Source organism: Oratosquilla oratoria, chromosome 36 (genome assembly GCF_046742065.1).
Source record: "Oratosquilla oratoria isolate Oo_2021 chromosome 36, ASM4674206v1, whole genome shotgun sequence".
In the NCBI taxonomy this organism is placed as follows: domain Eukaryota; kingdom Metazoa; phylum Arthropoda; class Malacostraca; order Stomatopoda; family Squillidae; genus Oratosquilla; species Oratosquilla oratoria.
In genome coordinates, this window is record NC_134812.1 from 32,033,457 (window position 1) to 32,054,913 (window position 21,457).

Sequence of the window (21,457 nt, forward strand, 5' to 3'; positions counted from 1 at the left end):
TAGAACCGCAAGAATCAAGGAGGAAAATGAAAGGGTAAGCAGTTTATTAAAATTAGTCCAGGAAGATGAACCAGAAATTATAAAGGAAATTGAGGAAAAATTCAGACTCGGAAAATATAGTACAGATAAGACCAGACCAATTAAGATTAAATTCAGGTCACAAACAACGGCAGAGAAAATTCTATCCAAGACAGGGAAACTAGCAACAAATGATCAATATAAAAAGGTAAGGATAAAAAGAGAAATGAATAAGGAGGAAAGAGAGGCAGAAAAGCAGAAAAGAATTGAAGCTAAGGCAAAAAACGAGGAAAGAACGGAGTCAGAGAAAGAGAGATTCTATTGGAGAGTAGTGAACATGAAAATAAAGCAGTTCGACATACTAAAGAAAAACATAAGGGAAACAGAGAATACAATGGAAGTGGCAGAAAACTAAGAGTGTCTTACACAAATATAGATGGATTGATAACAGGATTGAATGAACTGAATGATTATTTGAAAGAAAAAGAACCGGACATAATGGGAATTGTAGAAACAAAATTAAAAGGCCCACTACCACCCAACAGTGTAGGACATGATACATACAATTATTGGATTAGAAACAGAGAGAAAAAACAAGGGGGTGGAGTTATGTTCCTGACTAAGAAGGATATAAACGTGAAAGGTGTCATATATGGAAAGAATACAGTAGAGATGATTATGATAGAAGTGGAAGACCGAGATAAGAAGAGCAGAAAATTTGTGATCAATTATGTGCCTCCGAAAACAGCCTCATGGGAGGAGAGTGAACATAAAAGTATGTTAGAGGACACAAAGATAGCATTAACTAAAATAATGGAAGACGGAGGAAGAATAGTTATGATGGGCGACTTTAATTGCAAAGAAATCTGCTGGGAAGAAATGACAGTAAAGAGTGGTGATGACTCATGGGGAAATGCTCTACTTGAGATGATTACTGACCATTCAATGACACAATGGATACAAGAGAACACTAGGTATAGAAATGAAGAAGAACCATCGAGGCTAGACTTAATAATTACATCTGAACCTAGAATAGTGGACAAGATTGAATATAAAACACCAATAGGTAAAAGTGACCACATATTGATTGAACTGGAACTTAATGAAGAAAAATATATGAAAAGAAATGAACAATATAGAAAAGGAAGATGTATGAAAAAACAAACTTTGATAAAATAAGAGAATTCTTCCAACAAGAAAACTGGGAAGAAATATACAAAGAAGAAACATCAGTGGAAGAGAAATGGAATATTTTGACAAAAATTTACAAAGAAGGAGTGGAAAAGTATGTCCCAAGACAAAAACAAGAAAAAGAATATGTAAAATGCTGGTACAACAAAAGTTGTAGGGAGTTAAAAGACAAAAGAGACAAAGCCTGGACCGGATGGAAAAAAGACAGAAGACCTGAAAAATGGAAAATATATACTGGTTATAGAAATGAATATGTACAAAAGTGCAGAGAGGAAAAAAGAAAATATGAAAAAGATGTTATAGAAAAGTGTAAAGATCAACCAAAACTATTCTACAGATTTGTAAACAATAAACTGAAAAACAAACAAGACTTGGAGAAATTAAGACAAGGAGGAGTTGAATACACTGAGGAAATGGAAATGGCAGAAATTATGAACAAACATTTTAAATCAGTGTTTACAAGGGAAAATATACAACCTGAAGAGATTGAGTGGAAGGAAAAAGTCCCCCCTATGGAAGAAATAGAAGTAACAAAGAATGAAATATTGACACACTTGGGTAATTTTGATGTCAGAAAATCGCATGGGCCAGATGAAATAGCAAACTGGATTCTGAAAGAATGCAGGAATGAACTGGCAGACAAAATACATAGCATAATAAGCAGTTCCTTAAAAGAAGGAAAAGTTCCAGAAGATTGGAAAAAAGCAAATATAGTACCTATATATAAAGGAGGAAATAAAGAAGAACCTACCAACTATAGACCAGTCTCTCTAACAAGTACAATAGCAAAAATATGTGAAAGAATTATCAAAAGTAGATGGGTAAAATACTTGGAAAAAAACAACGTACTAAATCCAAGGCAATTTGGATTCAGACAAGGACGATCATGCGTCACCAATTTAATATGTTTCTATTCAAGGCTAATAGATATAATACAAGAAAGAGATGGATGGGCTGATTGTGCATTTCTAGACCTAAAAAAAGCTTTTGACAAAGTACCACATAAGAAGTTGCTTAAGAAATTAGAATATGAAGGAGGAATACAAGGTAAATTGCTAAATTGGATGGAAGACTTTTTGCAAGAAAGAAAAATGAGAGTAGTGATAAGAGATCAGCACTCAAAATGGAATGAAGTAATAAGCGGTGTCCCGTAGGGAACAGTTCTGGCCCCAATAATGTTTGCTATATATATTAATGATATGGATGAAGGAATTGAAAGCTATATGAGCTTCTTTGCAGATGATGCAAAATTACTGAAAAGAGTGAAAACTGAAGAAGATTGTGAATCACTACAGAGAGATCTAAATAAAGTACAAGAATGGAGTAGGAAGTGGGAGATGGAGTTCAATACAAAAAAGTGTAGTATAATGGAATTTGGAAAAAGCAAAAACAGAATAACAGGATCATATAATTTGGGAGAAGAAGGAATAAAAAGAGTAGAAAATGAGAGGGACCTGGGAGTCATTGTTATGAATAATATGTCACCTGAGAAACATATAAATAAGATTTTTGGAGAAACTTATAATTTAATAAGAACAATCAAAGTGGCATTTACATACCTGGATGAAGAAATGGTGAGGAAAATCCTAATCACCCTGATAAGACCAAGATTAGAATATGCAGCAACGATATGGTCACCAAGTACAAAAAAATGTATAAAAAAAAATTGAAAGAATACAAAGAGCAATTACAAAACTGGCACCAACACTCTCAAAACTATCATATGAAGAGAGACTACAAAAACTTAAACTACAGACACTAGAGCAAAGAAGAGAGAGAGGAGATTTGATAGCTATTTACAGAATCATGAAAGGCATAGAAATTACTGATAGAGAGAATCTGATAAAATGGGATGACAGAAATACAAGAGGACACGGAAAGAAAATAAAAAAAGACAGCTATAGAAGAGATTTTAAAAAGAACAGCTTTCCTCACAGAGCAATAGACAGTTGGAACAAGTTAGATGAGAAAGTGGTGTGTGCAAAAACAATACATGAATTTAAAAATAGTTTAGATAAAATGAGATATGAAGACGGGACCTCACGAGCATAGCTCCCCTTCCCGTAAAATACAACTAGGTACAACTAGGTAAATACACACACGTACGTGTGTGTGTGTGTGTGTGTGTGTGTGTGTCTTTTCCATTTTACGGCATGCAAAATTTTTAGGTTAGGTTTCAGATTAATATCCATTTCTTACCTCTCTTAAGTTGTTGAAATCAACTGCATGCCGTAAAATGGGTTAGATCCATGTATATATATATATATATATATATTATATATATATATATATATATATATATATATATATATATATAATCGTACATTTGAATATCTGGGGAGCAGATTCTCTTGTATGCATGCATTGTTAAAATCGACAGCGTTAGTGAGGTTGTTGATCTTGTGAGTATTCTCCAGTTTTCTAACCAATATTCTGCCATTTAGAGGGTGGGCATAGACCAAGTTGCCAAAATGATTCATTTATTTCAACGTTTCGTCTAACAAAGAGACATCTTCAGGAAATTCTGTAACATAGATAATAATGACATACAGAAATAAAGAAAACAACATGTAAATCTAACCAATTATACAAATATAGAAGTAAATATCAATAAATGCGCAAATTCACACAAATTAACAACCTCACTAACGCTGTCGATTTTAACAATGCATGCATATATAATCGTATGTATATTTTCTTTTCTTTTCTTTTTTACGTACCGTGCACGTCCTTCGTCACCACCACCCTGGGCTATGTTTACTTGGCATTACGACATCACCTCCGTTCCCTTCTACAGGGCGTCTAGCAGTGTGGAATCCTCGACTGCATTATATAGAAAACAAACAAAAAAAATCGAAATGGCAGACGACACAATAAATTTGACATTTTGGCAGAAAAGCTATTCAATTACGTGTGTGTGTGTATATATATATATATGTGTGTGTGTGTGTGCATATATATATATATATATATATATATATATATATAATGTGTGTATTATATATATATACATATTTTATATATAATGTGTGTGTATTATATATATATATGTATATATATATATATATATATAATGTGTGTATTATATATATATATATATATATACATATATATATATATATATATATATGTGTGTATATATATATATATATAATGTGTGTGTATATATATATATATATATATATATTATATCACAACAGCTAACTGATATACAAGAGGACTGCAGCATTATGTACAAAATGGGATTTTACTTTCTCACACTTGGACCGTGTCGGCAAGTCTCCTCCAGACTTGGGTTGTCGTACTTGCAAATGTACAGACTGAACTACGCACTGCTTCTTCTCGACTTCGTGGCAGCTTTCGGAGACGCAGTGGTCGACGAGATCAGGGAAGGAAAGGACTTCTTCAAGACCCATTGGACCCGAGGGAAAAGCTTCGTCTCCAGCCGCAAAAGGCGCGCGGAGATCGAACTCAGAGCCTTCCTGCTGAAGACGAAGAGGGAACTTCGACGCAGAACAGGACACGTCAAGGAGTTCGAAGTTTACAGTTCCTTCTTCGTGGTCGAAGGCAAAGTTATGTTCCGAGAGGAGCTGGAAAGAAAGAGCTGGTTCCTCGCTCTTCTTGAGAAAAACGGAATATGTTGAATTTCTGAAAGATGGCTGACGAAACAAGATGGTAATTGAAAAGATTGACTACAGATCTGATTCTAAAAGTTTAGATCAAGATTCATGGAAGTGATATTTTAGCCTGATACAGATCCGTTTAACAATACAAGTCACAGCAAAAAAAAAAAGTTGAAATGACTTTTCATTGTAAACAGCATTTTTACTTTGGATATACGTATATACTCTTTCCCTAAGAGCTTGTCATTTTTTAAAATGGTCTTAGAAGAGTCCTTTCCTGATTATTTCAAAGCCAGCTTGAATATGGAAGAAACAAAATAATAAAAAGATAAACAACTGAAAATAAACAAATAGAACAAGGTAAATGCATACAAAATGGAAAAAAAGGAATTTCGCCCAGAATACATTACCATGCCATCACAGTCTTTGATGTCTCTTTTTAATTTAAAAAGGAAACTTTACGATTGAAGATATTTTTTTCCTGAAATACTTCATTTACAGAAACGAAGCCTCTGCAGACAAGAAACTCCCTGAGAGCAAAGTTGATTAATCCGATCTCAATCATGAAGTAAGGATCGCGTTCCTCAGCGAAAAGAATCCTTTCGGTGGATACAACTAAGAAAGAAATCACATTATCATTTCCTAAAAAGGAGTTAAACATAATTAATCGCATGCCTCTTTTTGATGAAAAAAACTTGTAAATTACAAAACGAAGTTCATGCAGACAAGAAACTCCCTGACAACAAAATTGATTAATCTGATTACAATCATGAAGAGTCAGGATCGCGTTCTAAAAGGAACAGAATCCTCTCGGTGGATACAACTAAGAGAGAAATTACATTATCATTTCCTAAAAAGGAATTAAACATAATTCATCAGGCAAGGGTGACCCTCAGCTGAATAAAATCGCCTATGGACGACCAGAATATGTAGCAAAATCATAAAAAAAAAATACAAAAAAAGGCTAAAATAAGCACCTCGTCTTCTCGTACATCGGCTTGACTCCCACGACTCCAGAACGACGCCAGTAAGCAACACATTGAAAGCAAACACAACATCACACTTGCCAGACCAACACAACGAGAACACCAGAATTATCTACAAATCCCACGCCCCCCTCCGATTCGAGATGTCCGTGCCCATAGCCTCACTCCCAAGAAATAAATGAAACTATAACAACTAATAAAGACCTAAGTTGATATCTAATGGACCTTACTCCTTTTGGGCATGCATAGTTAGGCATCAGTTCTTTTATAATGACCTCTCCCAGTGCATGGGCACTTTATGAACCCGTGTATCCACCACCTGTTACGATCTCCCTCCATAAAGATGACAGGGTCCAATCGAAAGATGTCTAGATTAAAGTAGATTGCCAGATCAAAATGACTCTTGGGTGTCCTCTCAACAACCTTACGCCTTCTCGAAAAACGTGTCATTAGAGAAAAACAAAAGCTCAGCAATGGCATTGTCGCTGTTGTCACGACTCACCTATGGGTCAGGCTAGTCGTGACACGAAAGATATATAAAAAATAAATAAATAAATAAGGCCTTGCGCAGTTTGGAGGAATGGCAGAGTTCAGGCAGGATAATTAAGATTATATTATTAAACAATGAACGATCCAGGGCTCCAAAATTTTGAATCAAAAGTCAACCGCATTTCCTCTAAGCATACGGCTGTTCATTGTCCTAGTGTGCAGTTTCGGGACCCGAATATTCGCTTACTGAAACTCTTCGTTGAAATTATAGATTATTACGCTAACAAAACATATAAACGAACATGGAAAAATAATATATTACATATGGCAAAAGTTATATAAAATATATTACCAAATTGTTGAAGTCGTAAGATTGTATCACGTATGATTAGGTGGCGACACTAATTCTTGATTATGGCGTAGACAAGTCTTTGCAACTATCACGGGTCGGTTTGAGGTGAACGATAACTTCTGGTAGGGACAGCTTCTGGTAGTGGTGGTTTGAGGTGAACGATAACTTTTGGAAGGGGGCAGATTCTAGTAGTTTCTTCTGGTAGGTGAAGCTTCTGGTAGTCAGGATCAAATAGATATTTGATGATGTTTCTTAATAGGAGAAAAACAAGATGAGTTGCGTTGCTCGTAGTCAAGCAGCAATCTGGATGGTGTCTGATGAATTCTGAGAACGAAGGTTTGAACACTTCGTTTTTTGGAGAAGGCCCATAGATATGGACCAAAGGACTTGTTTAGCGGAGTTGTCGTAAATCGACGATATGTAGAAAGTCTACGTAGATTCGGATAGCCCTGGGTTTCAACTTCTTTTCTTTTCTTCTCTTTCTGCTATGACTTCTGTTGACTTCTGCCGACTTCTGACTTCTGTGTTCTCTTTCGGTCGTCCTAAGCCCCGTCCTTTTATACTAAGCGAATGGGAGCCGACGTTTCAAACATGGCCAAACGTATCCAAACTAGGCAGTTTGAAAATCTTCAGGGACGTTTCTGCTTCGTTTTACCTTCGATCATACGTAAAGGGCGCGCTCCAACAGACTTGGTATTGAGCAGTGATGAAACAGGTCAAGTATATCTAACATATACAAATTTTACATTTTGATAACGTACATTCACGCAAGGCATGCCTTAAAATTACAAACAAGAGACTTTATTCACACAAGGGCGTGACACAGCACAACGACAGGATTCTACTCACGTCAAGGACGTGACAGCTGTTGACTCAGATCTTGCAATTAGCTCGGCCTCCTCCCGATATATATTGTGTGAAGTTTCGACAAATAGATTAAGAAGCTCCGCCACCGGCATTCGAACTCTTGCATGTGCGACTGCTTACCACAAAGCAAGAACGTTACCATTGTACTGAATTTGACCGTACAAAAGGATCGCTCACGAACTAGACCTATCCCCCGACGGCACTTAGTTTGGTACACTATGTAATCCTAATTTCATCGAGTCTTTATTGTAAACAGTCGCACATGCAAGAGTTCGAGTCCCAGAAATGAAGAACTTGTAAATATGTTAAATTTTTTCGGATATATAACAACATGGCCACAACTATGCAACCAACAATTTAAATCAAATTTCGTTTTGTTTTCTACTTTATTTTGGTTACTGCGCGTCTTTAGAAGAGTTAAATTTACTGATGAAACAAATATTGATTAACTCTTTCGTTGCACAATTTAATTTTCAATTATAAGGACTGTCACCAATTAGTTTTATTCAGCTGAGGAAATATCCCTCGGCACCGAAAGAAATATACATGTTGCTGCTTTTCTTTATTTCATTTCGTTTTTTTTTTTTTTTTTTTTTTTTTCTTATTCAAGACTCACAAACCCCTCAGCAAGGATTTAAATCACCCAGGTTTATGGGATTAGCTTGGGATATGAGGAGTACATACACTTTTTAGTGACCAACACGAACACACTGATGAGGAAATGACGATGTATAGGTATGATTCAACATGATATGACTGTTAAACCTTGATATGAACAGAATATTATAGACAGAAAACAGTATGTGTGTGATTCGCTACGAACTTGGATCACGTGTTAAACTCGTGATCAACAGTCACCACCTGTTCAACTATAGGGATAAGAAGAATTACATAGAGTAACGAAGGAGGAGGAAGGGAAAAAGGAAGAGGAGGGAAGGAAGAGGAAGGAGGAGAAATGGAGGGTAGAGGGGGGAGCTTGTATGGAGTAGTGATCAGAAACGGGATCCCATGAGCACAGCTCTCTTATTTTGTATGCTGCAACTAGGTAGGTACAACTGGGTAAATCTCCTGATCCACACACATAAATAACACAGACACACACATATAAAAATCACAAACACACTCACACGACTCGGTAGAGCGGTTGGTAGAGTCCCCGAATATCACTACGGTTGTCCGGGTTCGAATCCTGCCCAGGGCTGAAAATATTTCAGTATCGCTGCGCTTCGAGTCGTTACTCCAGCTCTCGTGGGCGGAGAGTTGGGTGTGTGTGTGTGCATATAAGGCCATAGCATTGCCCATAGATCGGTCATACGAGCTCTGAGCTCTCTTCCGGGAGGGAAATAGCTGTCAGTCACGAGTCCAACACGTGATCCAAAGACCAAGGTGAATACACACATACACACACATACACACACTTATACACACACTCACACACACGGTATATGAGCTCTGAGTTCTCATTGGGGGGGGGGTAATGTATGTCGATCGTGTCCAACACGTGATCCAAGAACAAGCGGAATCACACATGCGCGCACACACGCACACATACACACTCATACACGCACGCACACACGTACATGCGCACACACACACACACGCACGCACGCACTCACACACGTACGCGCATGAACACACACGCACGCACGCAGTCACACACGTACCCTCACGCACACACACACGCACGCACGCACGCGCGAGCACACACACACACATGGTTATGTCTGTATGTCTATGTGTTTTTGTTTATGTGTACGTTTCCTGTGTTCATGTCTATGTGTATGCGTTTGTGCTTGTGAGACTGCCTCCATGTTCTTGTCTATGTCAATGCCTACACTGATGGCCAGCTATGCTAACTTGCCGTTACGTCATCACCTCACTTCTCTTCTACAGGGCGTCGAGGAGAGTGGAATGCTCGACTGCATTATATAGTAAACGAACAAAAAATCGAAATAGCAGACGACACAATGACTTTTGCATTTTGACGGAGAAGCTATTCAATTGTGTGTGTAAATATATATATATACATATATATATATATATATATATATATATATATATACATATATATATATATATATATATGTATATATATATATATATATATATATATATATATATGACAACAGTTAACCGATATATAAAAGGACTACACCATTATGTGCAAAATGGGATTTTACTTTCTCACACTTCAACCATTGCGGCAAGTCCCCCTCCTGACTTGAGTTGTCGTACTTGCAAATGTACAGACTGAACTACGCACTGCTTCTTCTCGACTTCGTGACAGCCTTCGGAGACGCCGTGGTCGACGAGATCGGCGAAGGAAAGGACTTCTTCAAGACCCAGTGCACCCGAGGGAAGAGCTTCGTCTCCAGCCGCAAAAGGCGCGCGGAGATCGAACTCAGAGCCTTCCTGCTGAAGACGAAGAGGGAACTTCGACGCAGAACAGGACACGTCAAGGAGTTCGAAGTCTACAGTTCCTTCTTCGTGGTCGAAGGCAAAGTTATGTTCCGAGAGGAGCTGGAAAGAAAGAGCTGGTTCCTCGCTCTTCTGGAGAAAAACGGAATATGTTGAGTTTCTGAAAGATGGCTGAATAAACAAGATGGCAATTGAAAAGTTTTATCAAACTTCACTAGATCCTGCTCCAAAGAGACGACTATAGATCTGATTCTAAAATATTTAGATAAAAATTCGTGTAAATTATATTTTAGCCTGAAACAGAGCCGTTTAACAATAGAAATCACAGCAAAACAAAAAGTTGAACTGACTCTTCATTGTAAACAGCATTTTTATTCTGGGTATATGTATATACTGTTTTGAAATGGCCTTAGAAGAGTCCTTTTCCTATTGGTTCTAAGTCAGTTTGAGTATGGAAGAAACAAGATAATAAAAAGATAAACGACAGAAAATAAATAGAACAAGATAAATGAATACAAAATTAAAAAAGGAGTACACCCAGAATACAGAACTATGCCATCAGAGACGAAAATAGATTATCGAAGAACGCCTTGGTGAACATGCTACATTTGCATGAAAAAATATAGAAAAATATGAAAAAGGCACAAAACAGAAGTGGACATAGACTCCTTATGAACCGTGCCTAAACAGTATTTGGTGTCTCTTTTTAATTAAAAAAGAAAGACTTGTAAAATTGCGATTGAAGAAAAAATTTCCCTGGAATACTTCATTTACAAAAACGAAGCTTCTGCAGACAAGAAACTCCCTCACAACAAAGTTGATTAATCTGACCACAATCATGAAGAGTCAGGATCGCGTTCAACAGCGAACAGAATCCTCTTGGTAGATACAACTAAGAGCGAAATCGCATTATCATTTCCTAAAAAGGAATTAAACATAATTCATCAGGCAAGGGAAACCCTCAGCTGAATAAAATCGCCTATGGGCGACCAGAATATGTAGCAAAATCCTTAAAAAAAAAAAAAATAGCACCTCGTGTTCTCGTACATCGGCTTGACTCCCATGACTCTCCATAAGGCTGTCATACTACCTCCAGAACAACGCCAGTAAGAAAGACAGAAAACAAACATCACACCAAACGAACACTAAACGAGAACACCAGAATTGTCTACAAATCCCACGCGCCCCATGCGATTTAAAAGAGGCCAGATTCGTGGTTCCAGTAAGATGGGACAACTGCTCATACCGCAAGAGAGACAATGTTTTGGAGTCTACGGCGATGTCAACTGGCCATCGCGTTCCTTAGACTTGACCAGCCCTGACTTCTTCTTGCGGGGATATCTCAAACCTTAAACCCTGGAACAGTTGAAGGAGAACATCACGAGGGAAATCAGGGAATTCAACCAGGAAACCCTCGAAGCCGTCATGGAGCATGTTTTGGAAAGGGCACGGATGTGCGAAGTTGAAAATGGACGCCATTTAAAAGAAGTAATTTTTCATACATGAATAATTTTTCATTTTTTGTAACTTCGTGCAAATAAAATTCCATAATATTCCTCATAGTGTCTTAAAATTCCATAACTGTAGATACAAAAATAAAGAAGCTATTAAAATTCAAAACTCCTCAATGGCTTTTGGGCCACCCTGTATAAGAAAAAATATGCCACCGTGGAGTTTTCCCATTAGCTGAATAAGATTGACTTGTGGCAGCCTGAATAATGGTGTAAGTCAAGTTGTGCAACGAAAGAGCTAATCAATATGTTTTCCATCAATGTTCAACCCTTCCGATGCCTGGCAGCGGAGTAAATGCATAAAACACATTGAAAGTTAATTTCAGTCATAGCCTGTAGAGTTGTAGCCATGTTGATATTCACCCTCTAGAAAATAAATAGTCACGTACATATGACTTTTGTTCTTCATTCCTGTTTATCATCTCGTCCTCACTCCTTTGCCATTTGTGCTTCGTATTCTATAATTATCTCGCTCCTTTGACATGCTTGACAAAAAATCGTATTGCAGCCAATCGGAATCCCTGGTTCACAGGGTTGTGTTGTGGGGCAGGTGGTCCTCAGGGCTACCAACTGAAAATCCCTCTTGAAGTCTCGTCTTCAAAAATGTCCAGTTTCACTGTTGAGTGACTATACATCTAAATTTCGTTCAGACCGACGCCAGACAGTTTTATCCAGAATGATGAACGCTGGGCTGAAAAGAGTTCAGACTGATTGAGACCGCCTTCAGCCCAGAACACCCCCCCCCCACATTCCATATCCTCACATGAATAAAAACAGTCCGGTCTACAGTAGATAGTTACTGCAAGTGTGACTATATTCAGGATGCCTCCCTACCTTCCCTTCATCCTTTTTTTTCCTCCTTCCCCTTCCTCCTTTCCTTACGCACTTACCTCACTCCTTCCTTCCCTTGTTCTCCTCCTTCCCTCTTCCTTCCTTTCCATCCTTTCTATTTTCCGTTCATCCTTCGCTCATTTCATCGCTTTCTCCGCAATATCGTTCATTCCCCTTTACCTCACTCCATCCTCTCTTCCCTTGCTACTTCTCTTCTTTCCCTCCCTTCCTCTCTCACTCTCCCATCTTTTTCCTGTTTCCACAGACCCTCCCTCTCTCTCTCTCCTCTTTTCTCTTTGTCGCTCTCTCTCTCTCTCACTCACTCTTTTAAGTTCTATTTGCCATTGTATGTTCCTAGGGGAGGAGGGAGGAAGGAAATTTTATTCCCTTTCCCTTTCTCTTAAACACGATTTGAAGCGAACCCCAATTGTCCATAAAGAGTTTGGGTGTTTTGTTTCTCTTTAACCGCTTCCGCATCGGACGGCACTTTCCCTCTTATTCTGGGTGCCATCAGACGATTCTATTAATCTCCATGGCAACCCCTCGGTAGCGAAGGCGTTATAGCCCATTTCAGTTAAAGTGATTAATTGTGTGTGCATGCGTGTGTCTACATGTGTTCACAGGTGGGTAACATGCTCATAGGCCTCAAGTCTTGCTGTGACTTTTGTCTTCAATGTCCCTATGTCTCTGTACAAAAGGGAAGAGTACCCCATCGCGTTTGAGCCGTCGCGAGTCTTGCAAGACCTTTCATAATAACTCATTTGTCCTTTGTCTTTTGCATCATGTGTGCGACTCACCTCTCCACAGGCACTGGCGACGGCCGTATGGAGTGTCCTCAAGGCCAAGCGTCGCATGCTTCGCTATCAGGACGGCTTCGTGGCTCATTTCTATGACGTGTCTGAGCACCTCTCGCCAGTCCTCGCTTGGGGTTTCCTTGGACCTGACGCCGACCTCAAGGAGCTTTGTGCCTTCTTCAAGGTGAGTTCCTGTTGCTGCATTTCAGGATCTGATGCAAGGCGTCATCTCATTAGACTTGAAAAGACACACCATAAGCAGTAGTAGCTTCATATGTTATGAGGAGAAGGATTTCAACCAGAACCCTAGTAATTAGGTCATTAAATGTGCGTGGATGTGGTGCAGATGAGTGTAAAAGGGGAGAGATTGGTAGCATGTTTGTGAAAAGAAAGATGGATGTGTTAGCGTTGAGTGAAATGAAACTGAAAGGGAAGGGTGAGTTGGAAGTTGCGAGTGGCGAGTGGGCGAGGAAGGGAAGAAGTGGCACTGTTGGAAAGTGATGAGTTGTGCAACTGTGTGATGGAGTAGAGAGAAGTGTCATCAAGGACTGTGGACGAAGGTGAAATTGGGATGGGTTGTGAGAAAAGGGAAACGTTTTGGATTTACTTAAATGAGTGTGTAGAGGGTTTTAGGAGAAATTTAGATATAGTGGTGTTGGGGAATCTTAATGGTAAAGTAGAAAATGAGCTGATAGATGGAGTAGTATGAATGTATGGAGTGGCAGGAAGGAACTACAGCAGAGAGGTAGGTATTACAAATGTGTACTGAAAGAGAAATAAAGGTAGTGAATGCAGTGTTTAAGAAGAGAGACAAGCGTAGATGTATGTGGGCCAGGATGAAGGGTGGGAAGCTCATCAAGAGGACGTTTTAATGAACCATGTAGTGATGCCCAAGAGGAGGACTGGAAGAGTTGTGGATGTCAATTTACTCAGGGAAGAGGGTGACAGATTGCTAGATCATTATCTGGTGGAGAGGGTAGTTGAGTGGAGGGGGAGGGGATGCTGAGGTTGACCAGATTAATTGAGGAGGAAAGAGAGAGGCTGAGGGAAGTGTGGGATGTGGTGAGGGATGGACAGAAGCAGAAGTAGAGGAAGAATGGGTGTTTGAAGGAGGAAATGCTAAAGTGTGCAGGGATGGTATGTGGGATGAGGAGGATGAAAGTTTACAGGAGAAGCAGCAAATGGTGTGATAGGTGAAGGCAGTGGTGGCAGAAGGAAAACAGGCATACAAAGATTGGTTGCAAAGAGGAAATGGGAAAACATACAAGAGTGAGAAGTATGGATAAAGTGAGTAGTGTGGAGGTGAGACAGAGAGTGGGGATGGAGAAAGAGCTGACAGATAGGGTTAATAAAAAAATACCAAGATGGTTTGGGCCTATGGAAAGAATGAATAAAGACTAGCAAAACATGTGGAAAACAAGAGTGGATAGGTGGAAACTTAGGGGAGGAACTAAGGGTGGGGTGGATAGATGGGATGGGGGGGACATTAGATGCGAGAGGATTGTATGTTGAACAGGAAAAAAAAAAAAAAAAGATAGGTGTGAATGGAGTGTGGTTGTAGATGGATGAGGAAATGACATCCTAAAGGGAGTTCTTCCAGTCTGCTCAGTATATTTCTTGAGTTGATGAAGGAGGGGAGTTCACCATGTAATGAAGCAATGGGGGTAAACTAACTCTGGCTGTCTCGCCCTTCTGTGGAAGTACTTTGTCTTGTTGCATTGCTTCTGACCTGAACAGTGTGGCAAGAGACAAGGATGACTCTTTATTCATGAAAAGCTAAGACAGGAGGAACAGTGAAACTTTTTTTGGATGGTTTCAGGATGGGTGTAAGGTGGATGCATACTTTGATTCATCCACTCCCTTTATAAAAGGGAAAAAAGGTTTTGGTATGTAATATGAAGTATGAGGATTAGGAGAGGAACAGAGAGAGTAATTGGGCCTTTATGGATTTGGAAAAGGCTTATGACAGGGTAGACAGGAAGGCACTGTGGGAGGTTTTGCAGAAATATGAAATTGGGGGAAATCTATTAAAGGCAGTCAAGAATTTTTTACGAAAGTAGTAGAGCCTGTGTTAGAATAGGAAATGGAGAGAGCGAGTGGTTTGAAATAAAGGTGGGACTATGTCAAGGATGTGTCATGCCACAATGTGTACATGGATGGGGTGGTGCAGGAGGTAAAGGCGAGAGTAATGGGCAGGGGACTGGAGATTGTTAAAGAAAATGGAGAAAAGTGGGAGGTGAGCCAGTTGTTGTTTGCTGATGACACTGCACTTGTGGCAGGGTCAGAGGAGGGATTAAGGGAGTTAGTGATGGAGTTTGGAAAGGTATGTGATAGGAGAAAGTTGAAGGTAAATGTGGGTAAAAGCAAGGTGATGAGATGTACAAGGGTAGAGGATGGCAGTGAGTTGGAAGTAAATCTAAAAGGAGAGAGGCTGGAGGAAGTGAATATCTTTAGATATTTGGGGTTACATGTGGCAGGAATGGAGGTGGAGGTAAATTGTAGACTGAGAGAACCAAGTAAATGCCTTGGGGGATTAAAAAGTGTTATGAGAAATAGGCAACTGGAAAAGGATGCAAAGAGGAGATTGTGTGAAAGGATGATTGAACCAATGGCATTGTATGGGGCAGAGACTTGGAATTTAAGAGAGGCAGAGAGGAAAATTTTAAATGTGTTTGAGATGAAATGTCTGAGAAGTATAGTAGGGGTTACTAGGCTGGATAGAATGAGAAATGAGGAGATGAGGAGGAGAGCAGGAGCAGAAAAGGTGATGGCAGATAGGGCTGATGAAAGAGTATTGGGATGTTTTGAACACATTTAAAGGATGAGTGAAGAAAGATTAGTAAAAGAGGTTTGAAAGACAGAGATGGAGCGAGTGAACTTGAGGGGATGACCAAGGATGAGATGGATGAATGGGGTGAAAGGGGTATTGAGCAAGAGGGGAATGTCTGTTGAACAAGGAAAGGAAAAGGCAGGAGATAGGGATGAGTGGAGAATGTGTATGGATGATACTGTTATGTAAGGGAGGGAGGGATGGGGGATGGGGTGTTGAGGGTACTTATGTGTGAATGATATTTTGATGCAGCCTAAAGGGATATCTCCTTGTCTTCTCTTTTTCTGCATGAGGGGACAGAGATGGGGATTGCCGACTAATTGAAGTGGCCTTGCTGTGGATGCACTGTGTCTTGCCACATTGTGTTTAACCCAGGGCAGTTGGGTAGGTGGATGCAGGGATGACCCGTCATCCATGAGGAGCTTAGATGGGTTGGGTGGAAGGGGTGGTGAAGGGGAGTGAAATGAGTGGGAATAGGTACATGCTGCTGACTTAGCTACCTCCCTTACCTTGATATATAGGTAGATAGAATATGAAGTAAAAACATAAAGTAAAAATTGTAGAAAGTAAATGGAAAATCAGACATAAAATCAAAAGGGAAAATCAGAAACTAACTGAAATTATTTGGTGGAAAACAAAAGCAGAATATAGATTTTACACTTCTTCCTCACTTCTTGCTCTTCTCATTCTTCCTCTTCTTTTTTAAAAGCCCTTTTTAAAAAATTTCTTTCTTCTTGCAGGATCAGATCCTGGGCCTAATGCAGGAAATGTTCAGCTTTACGGCAGTGCGATATTCCTGTGTAGAGGATCTATCTGAAGACATTCTCCAACTAACACGCCAACGCTTCGAGATCATTTCTCAACGACTGGCACCATCTGCACCTTCCCCACCTTCTTCACCTTCCTAAGGGGGTGCCTATTATCACAATAAATTACTGTATAGTATATAAACATGTTGTCATGTTGGGTTACTGCCAAAAGGAGTTATGTAAAGTGTAAATATAAACAGTATGTGGAAAGTGTCATGATAGATGCAAATCTGTACATAAAGGGTCACTTGCTAAGTGTCATGTGGGACTATCACAGTCAAGGAGGGTTACACACTTGTGGCAGTAATGCATGAAATATTCATGTAACACTGAGTACCACTAGTGTTGGCACTGTGGGGCCACTGTCCTACTGAAACATTATGGATGTGGACAGGATAGGAGCAGTGTGGTGTACAAAGTATGATAGTATGCAGTAGTAATAAAATATATTGCAGTGTGTGGACCTGTAGCTTCTCACTGTATTTTGTTACTGCATTTGTGAAAAAGGAAATGTGGCTCAAGATTCATGTAATGTTGATGTTCAGGTTACTTAGCATGTAAAATGTTGTTACTGTAGCTTTTAAGCTGTTACTTTAAACTTTTTTGGTACATCCATGGATGTTCCTAACATGTGATCAACCCAAAGAAACAAGGCCGTGAGTTCAGATTTCTGCCAGCAGAGTGCGCACACCATACCAGTGATTCACATTTGCCGTATGTTAGTCACATAGGATCATATGTACATGACCTTGTACAGCAGAATGCCTTCACCATCAAGAGTATTGTGTGATTCAGTGTTCAATAATCTTCCTATGTATCACACAAATTAGATTTGTACAAATATTTCACAATGTACAAACACAATCCTGTATATTTAACACATTTTTTGGTGCAATTATGATAATGGTAATAATGATTGGTGCCTCAATTTTTGTTGGCTATAAATCCACACCCCCACAGTAGCCAGCAATAGTCCTTAGGGATTACTCTCTGTGTTGTATTAGTATAGTTCTTTTCCTATATCACTGGCTAGTAGGATCAAGAGGTGAAGGAGGGGAGCATTCACCAATTATGAGTTCTTTTATGTGAAAAAGTACAGGAGAGTTAGTCAGAATTGACAGAGTTATAGACCCAGTCTAGAGACCAAATACCAGTCCCTCATCACAACACCTTGAAATGAAGGTGTGGTATTGGTAGAATTTGAAGATATGCAGTATGGAGATGTTCAGAGTTGTAGTGCTACTTTCTAAATGCTTGAGATATGAGTACATCAGGTATTGCATGGTCAGATATATTCATATCTTGTTATTATATATCATACCTCTTATATATAAAAAGGTAAAGTGTTGTCATATCTATATAAAGGTGAATATACTTACATCTCTTATTCCAACACTTGCCAGCCACCACTTGTGCAAACGTTTGGGCCCAGGACATAAAACCACTTTAGGTATTGATGGTGATTTATGTCCTGGGCCAATTCCCAAAGTGGGTTTATGCCCTAGGGCCAAATGTCCACACAAGTGGCAGTTGGCAAGTGTTGGATTGAGAGACCTAGGTGTAACATAATCCAGAAGTGACAGCAAATGTTACTTCCACCTGTACTATAAAGAAGACGTGCAAGAATAGTACTCCATGACTTCTGCCAGCATTCCACCTCTGCTGACATCCTTCTTGCAGAACCACCTTTAGCAGATACCCATCTTTGGTCCTTGCAGTCATGATGGAATATATTTAATGTCATTTGGTCCATGTGTCTGTACAGATTGACCTCTCATTAATGGACGTTAATTAGCTGTGTTTGCGGTGTTTTAACTGTGTTTTTGGTGCTGTTGTTTAGTGCTGTGCAATCACTATGCCACCCAAAAACCACTCCAAATCAATGGATTATTCACATCAACGGACATTGTTACCCCCCTTTTAGTCCATTAATGAGAGGTAGTACTGTAAGTCACTGATACAGCGGCACATGTTTTAGTCTATCCTTTCATGATTAACCCCATCAATACTTTGGTGCACTGTGTAGAATTTTTGATGAATATCAAACATTTGGGAGTGGTGGGATCTTGTATATCTAGAGGGAATCCTCGGTTTATGATGGTCTCAACTTACACCATTTTGTGGTTATGATGCTGGTAGTGCTTGTCCCTTTACATTCCTCTTTCCTGATTTTTTTCTAATAATACAAAAAACTAGTTGGTGAGCATGTCAGAATAATGCATTGTCATATGACATTGGATCGAGCAAGGAAGTGTTGGTCAGTCTCGGTTATGCATCGTTTAAGATTACTACTTATCATTCACTCTCTTGTTTGTGTTGCTGTTTTGGAAACCTTTTACCTTTCATTATGGTTCCCAAGCATAAGACAGACTCTTTTGATGGCAGTACTTCAAAGAAGAGGAAAGCAGTCATCATGGAAAGGGCTCACTTTGGCTGGTTCTGACTTGTGCCAAAATTCAATTTGTGATATTGCATAGGAGCAGAACTCCATTGTGACTCAAAGACTCCCTGTATTCTAGTTACCAGTAGGTCATTTAAATCAGCCAAGAAAAACACCCCATGTTGATATACAATAAATCACATTAGTCCGTCCACATTTGTTGTTTCCAAATGTCCTCTTGATCTCATTCAGGATAAGGACAAATTAGGATATATTGAAGAGGTACTAAACTGATATGAAATATATGGAATTCAGTGTCAGAAAATGGACTCAGGTGATACCTGACACAAACTTTCAATATGTATATATATATATATATATATATATATATATATATATATATATATATATATATATATATATATATATATATATATATATATATATATATATATTAAGAGAAGTAATAGAATTAGAGTTAAAAGTATTACCAAGCTAAATACAAACACAATGAAACAATAGGCTTAGGCTGTCAGGGTTCATAAGAGGGTGAAAACAACTTTGCTAACTGTGTTATAAAATAAACACCTAATTGATTTAAGGTAATGCCTTTTATATATGTATATATATTTATTAATGTATCCATTGCTGCATAGCTTCTGACCCAGGCAATAGGCTGGAGACAGGGATGATCCTTCATTCACTAGGAGCTAAAATAAAAGGGACAACAAATGGGTGGGTGTGGGATGGGTGAAGGGTGGGTGTATGTCTTGGCTGGATCACCCTACTTTGTGGGTGAGGACCTTTTGGTATATGTATGTATATTTATATATCCTATTTATGTATATATTTAATTTATTCAGCAGCTGGTCTCATTATGAACCAGGTGTCTTGTCACTAGCAATGGCTCATGGTAATATAAAATGAAGGACTGCAAGTATATACAACCATGTTAACACACACAATATTTCCCATGCTGTGTTTCTAGAGATACAATAGCTGTAACCTTTTGGAATGTTGTGCATGTTGACATTGTATCATATATGTTCGCAGTCCCCCATTTCATACTGCTTTGAGCCGCCACTGCAGGTGACCATGCTTTCCCATAGTAAACCATGTTAATCACATTGTAACAAAATCTATACGCTGCATCATGGTACAGAAGGGGATAAGCTTAAGAGATAATAATGTGCATCACAAAATCTAATTAAAAAAAATTCAAACCTTGCAACATGATATAGTATTGTATAAAAAAGGATTAACAGTGGGTACCCTCTAATTGGTGGTCCTGCAAAATGGATGTTGGAGAGAATTTCTCCATGCCAACCATCTTCAAAATCCATAAACACCCTAAAATTTATCTAGTGAGGCAGCCATGGAGGACTGGTACATTAAAAGCAATGTCCCTGCCTGTGTTTTAGAGAAAATAAAACAGGATGCATATGATAGTTTGTGGGTAGAATTAATTCAAACAAATGGACAAAAAATGAATGTAGGTGTAATATATAGGCCAAAAACATTATCATTAGCAGACGACAAACTGTTGTTTCAAGAAATGTCTAGTTTCTGCAACCAGGACTTATTGATAATGGGTGATTTCAATTTTACTGACATTGATTGGATGACCCTTGAACATGGATATATAGGTAGTCGCATGATAGATTTTCTTTGTGACAAATACTTAGTTCAGCAAGTAAAAGAGCCCACAAGACATGGAAACTTACTCGATCTATTGATGACTAGCCATGAAAGTATGATAATGTAGAAGTTGGTGAAACTATTGCTAATAGCAATCACAACTTAGATTCAAACTGCTAAATGATTTTAGATACTTGTGTATCTAAAATACCTGATTTTAGTAAAGCTCAGTTCATAGGACTATGTCAGGAGCTTAAGCTTACAGATTGGGAGGCAAAATTAAGCGAAAGATCTATAGATTAGATGTGGGAAATGTTTCAAAATACACTTACTAAGATGATTCACACTTGCATCCCATTTAAGGACAGACACCCCCCAAATCAGGCTTGCCCAAAATGGCTTGACAAAGAAACTGAAAAAATTATTGCAAAAAAGAGACAGGCTTATAAGAAATATAAGTGCTTGGGTGCACCTAATGACTATCAAAGTTATGTAATAATATAGAGAGATTTGAAAATGACAATAAAAAACAAAAACAACAATAGGAAATGAATATTGCTGATAAATCCAAAGAGAATCCCAAAGAATTCTATCGTCACATTAGAGACAAAAAGGTTATTAGGAATCACATTGGCCCACTATTATCTGCTGACAGTCAACTTGAGTATTTAAATGAAGGAATGTGTGATATTTTAAACAACTATTTTAGCTCAAAGTGAA

General features: G+C 38.7%; 1 protein-coding gene across 2 annotated transcripts in view; it reads left to right on the plus strand.

The window, feature by feature from the left end:
* Miga (mitoguardin) overlaps nucleotides 1-19,469 on the plus strand; it is a 588,191-nt gene extending 568,722 nt beyond the window's left edge. For both annotated transcript variants that reach the window (XM_076174523.1, XM_076174524.1), the window contains 2 exons: nucleotides 13,094-13,264; nucleotides 16,651-19,469. In XM_076174523.1, the coding sequence (XP_076030638.1) occupies nucleotides 13,094-13,264; nucleotides 16,651-16,818 (339 nt within the window). In that variant the 3' untranslated portion in view covers nucleotides 16,819-19,469. The remainder of the gene's footprint in view (nucleotides 1-13,093; nucleotides 13,265-16,650) is intronic.
* The last annotated feature ends 1,988 nt before the right edge of the window (nucleotides 19,470-21,457 follow it).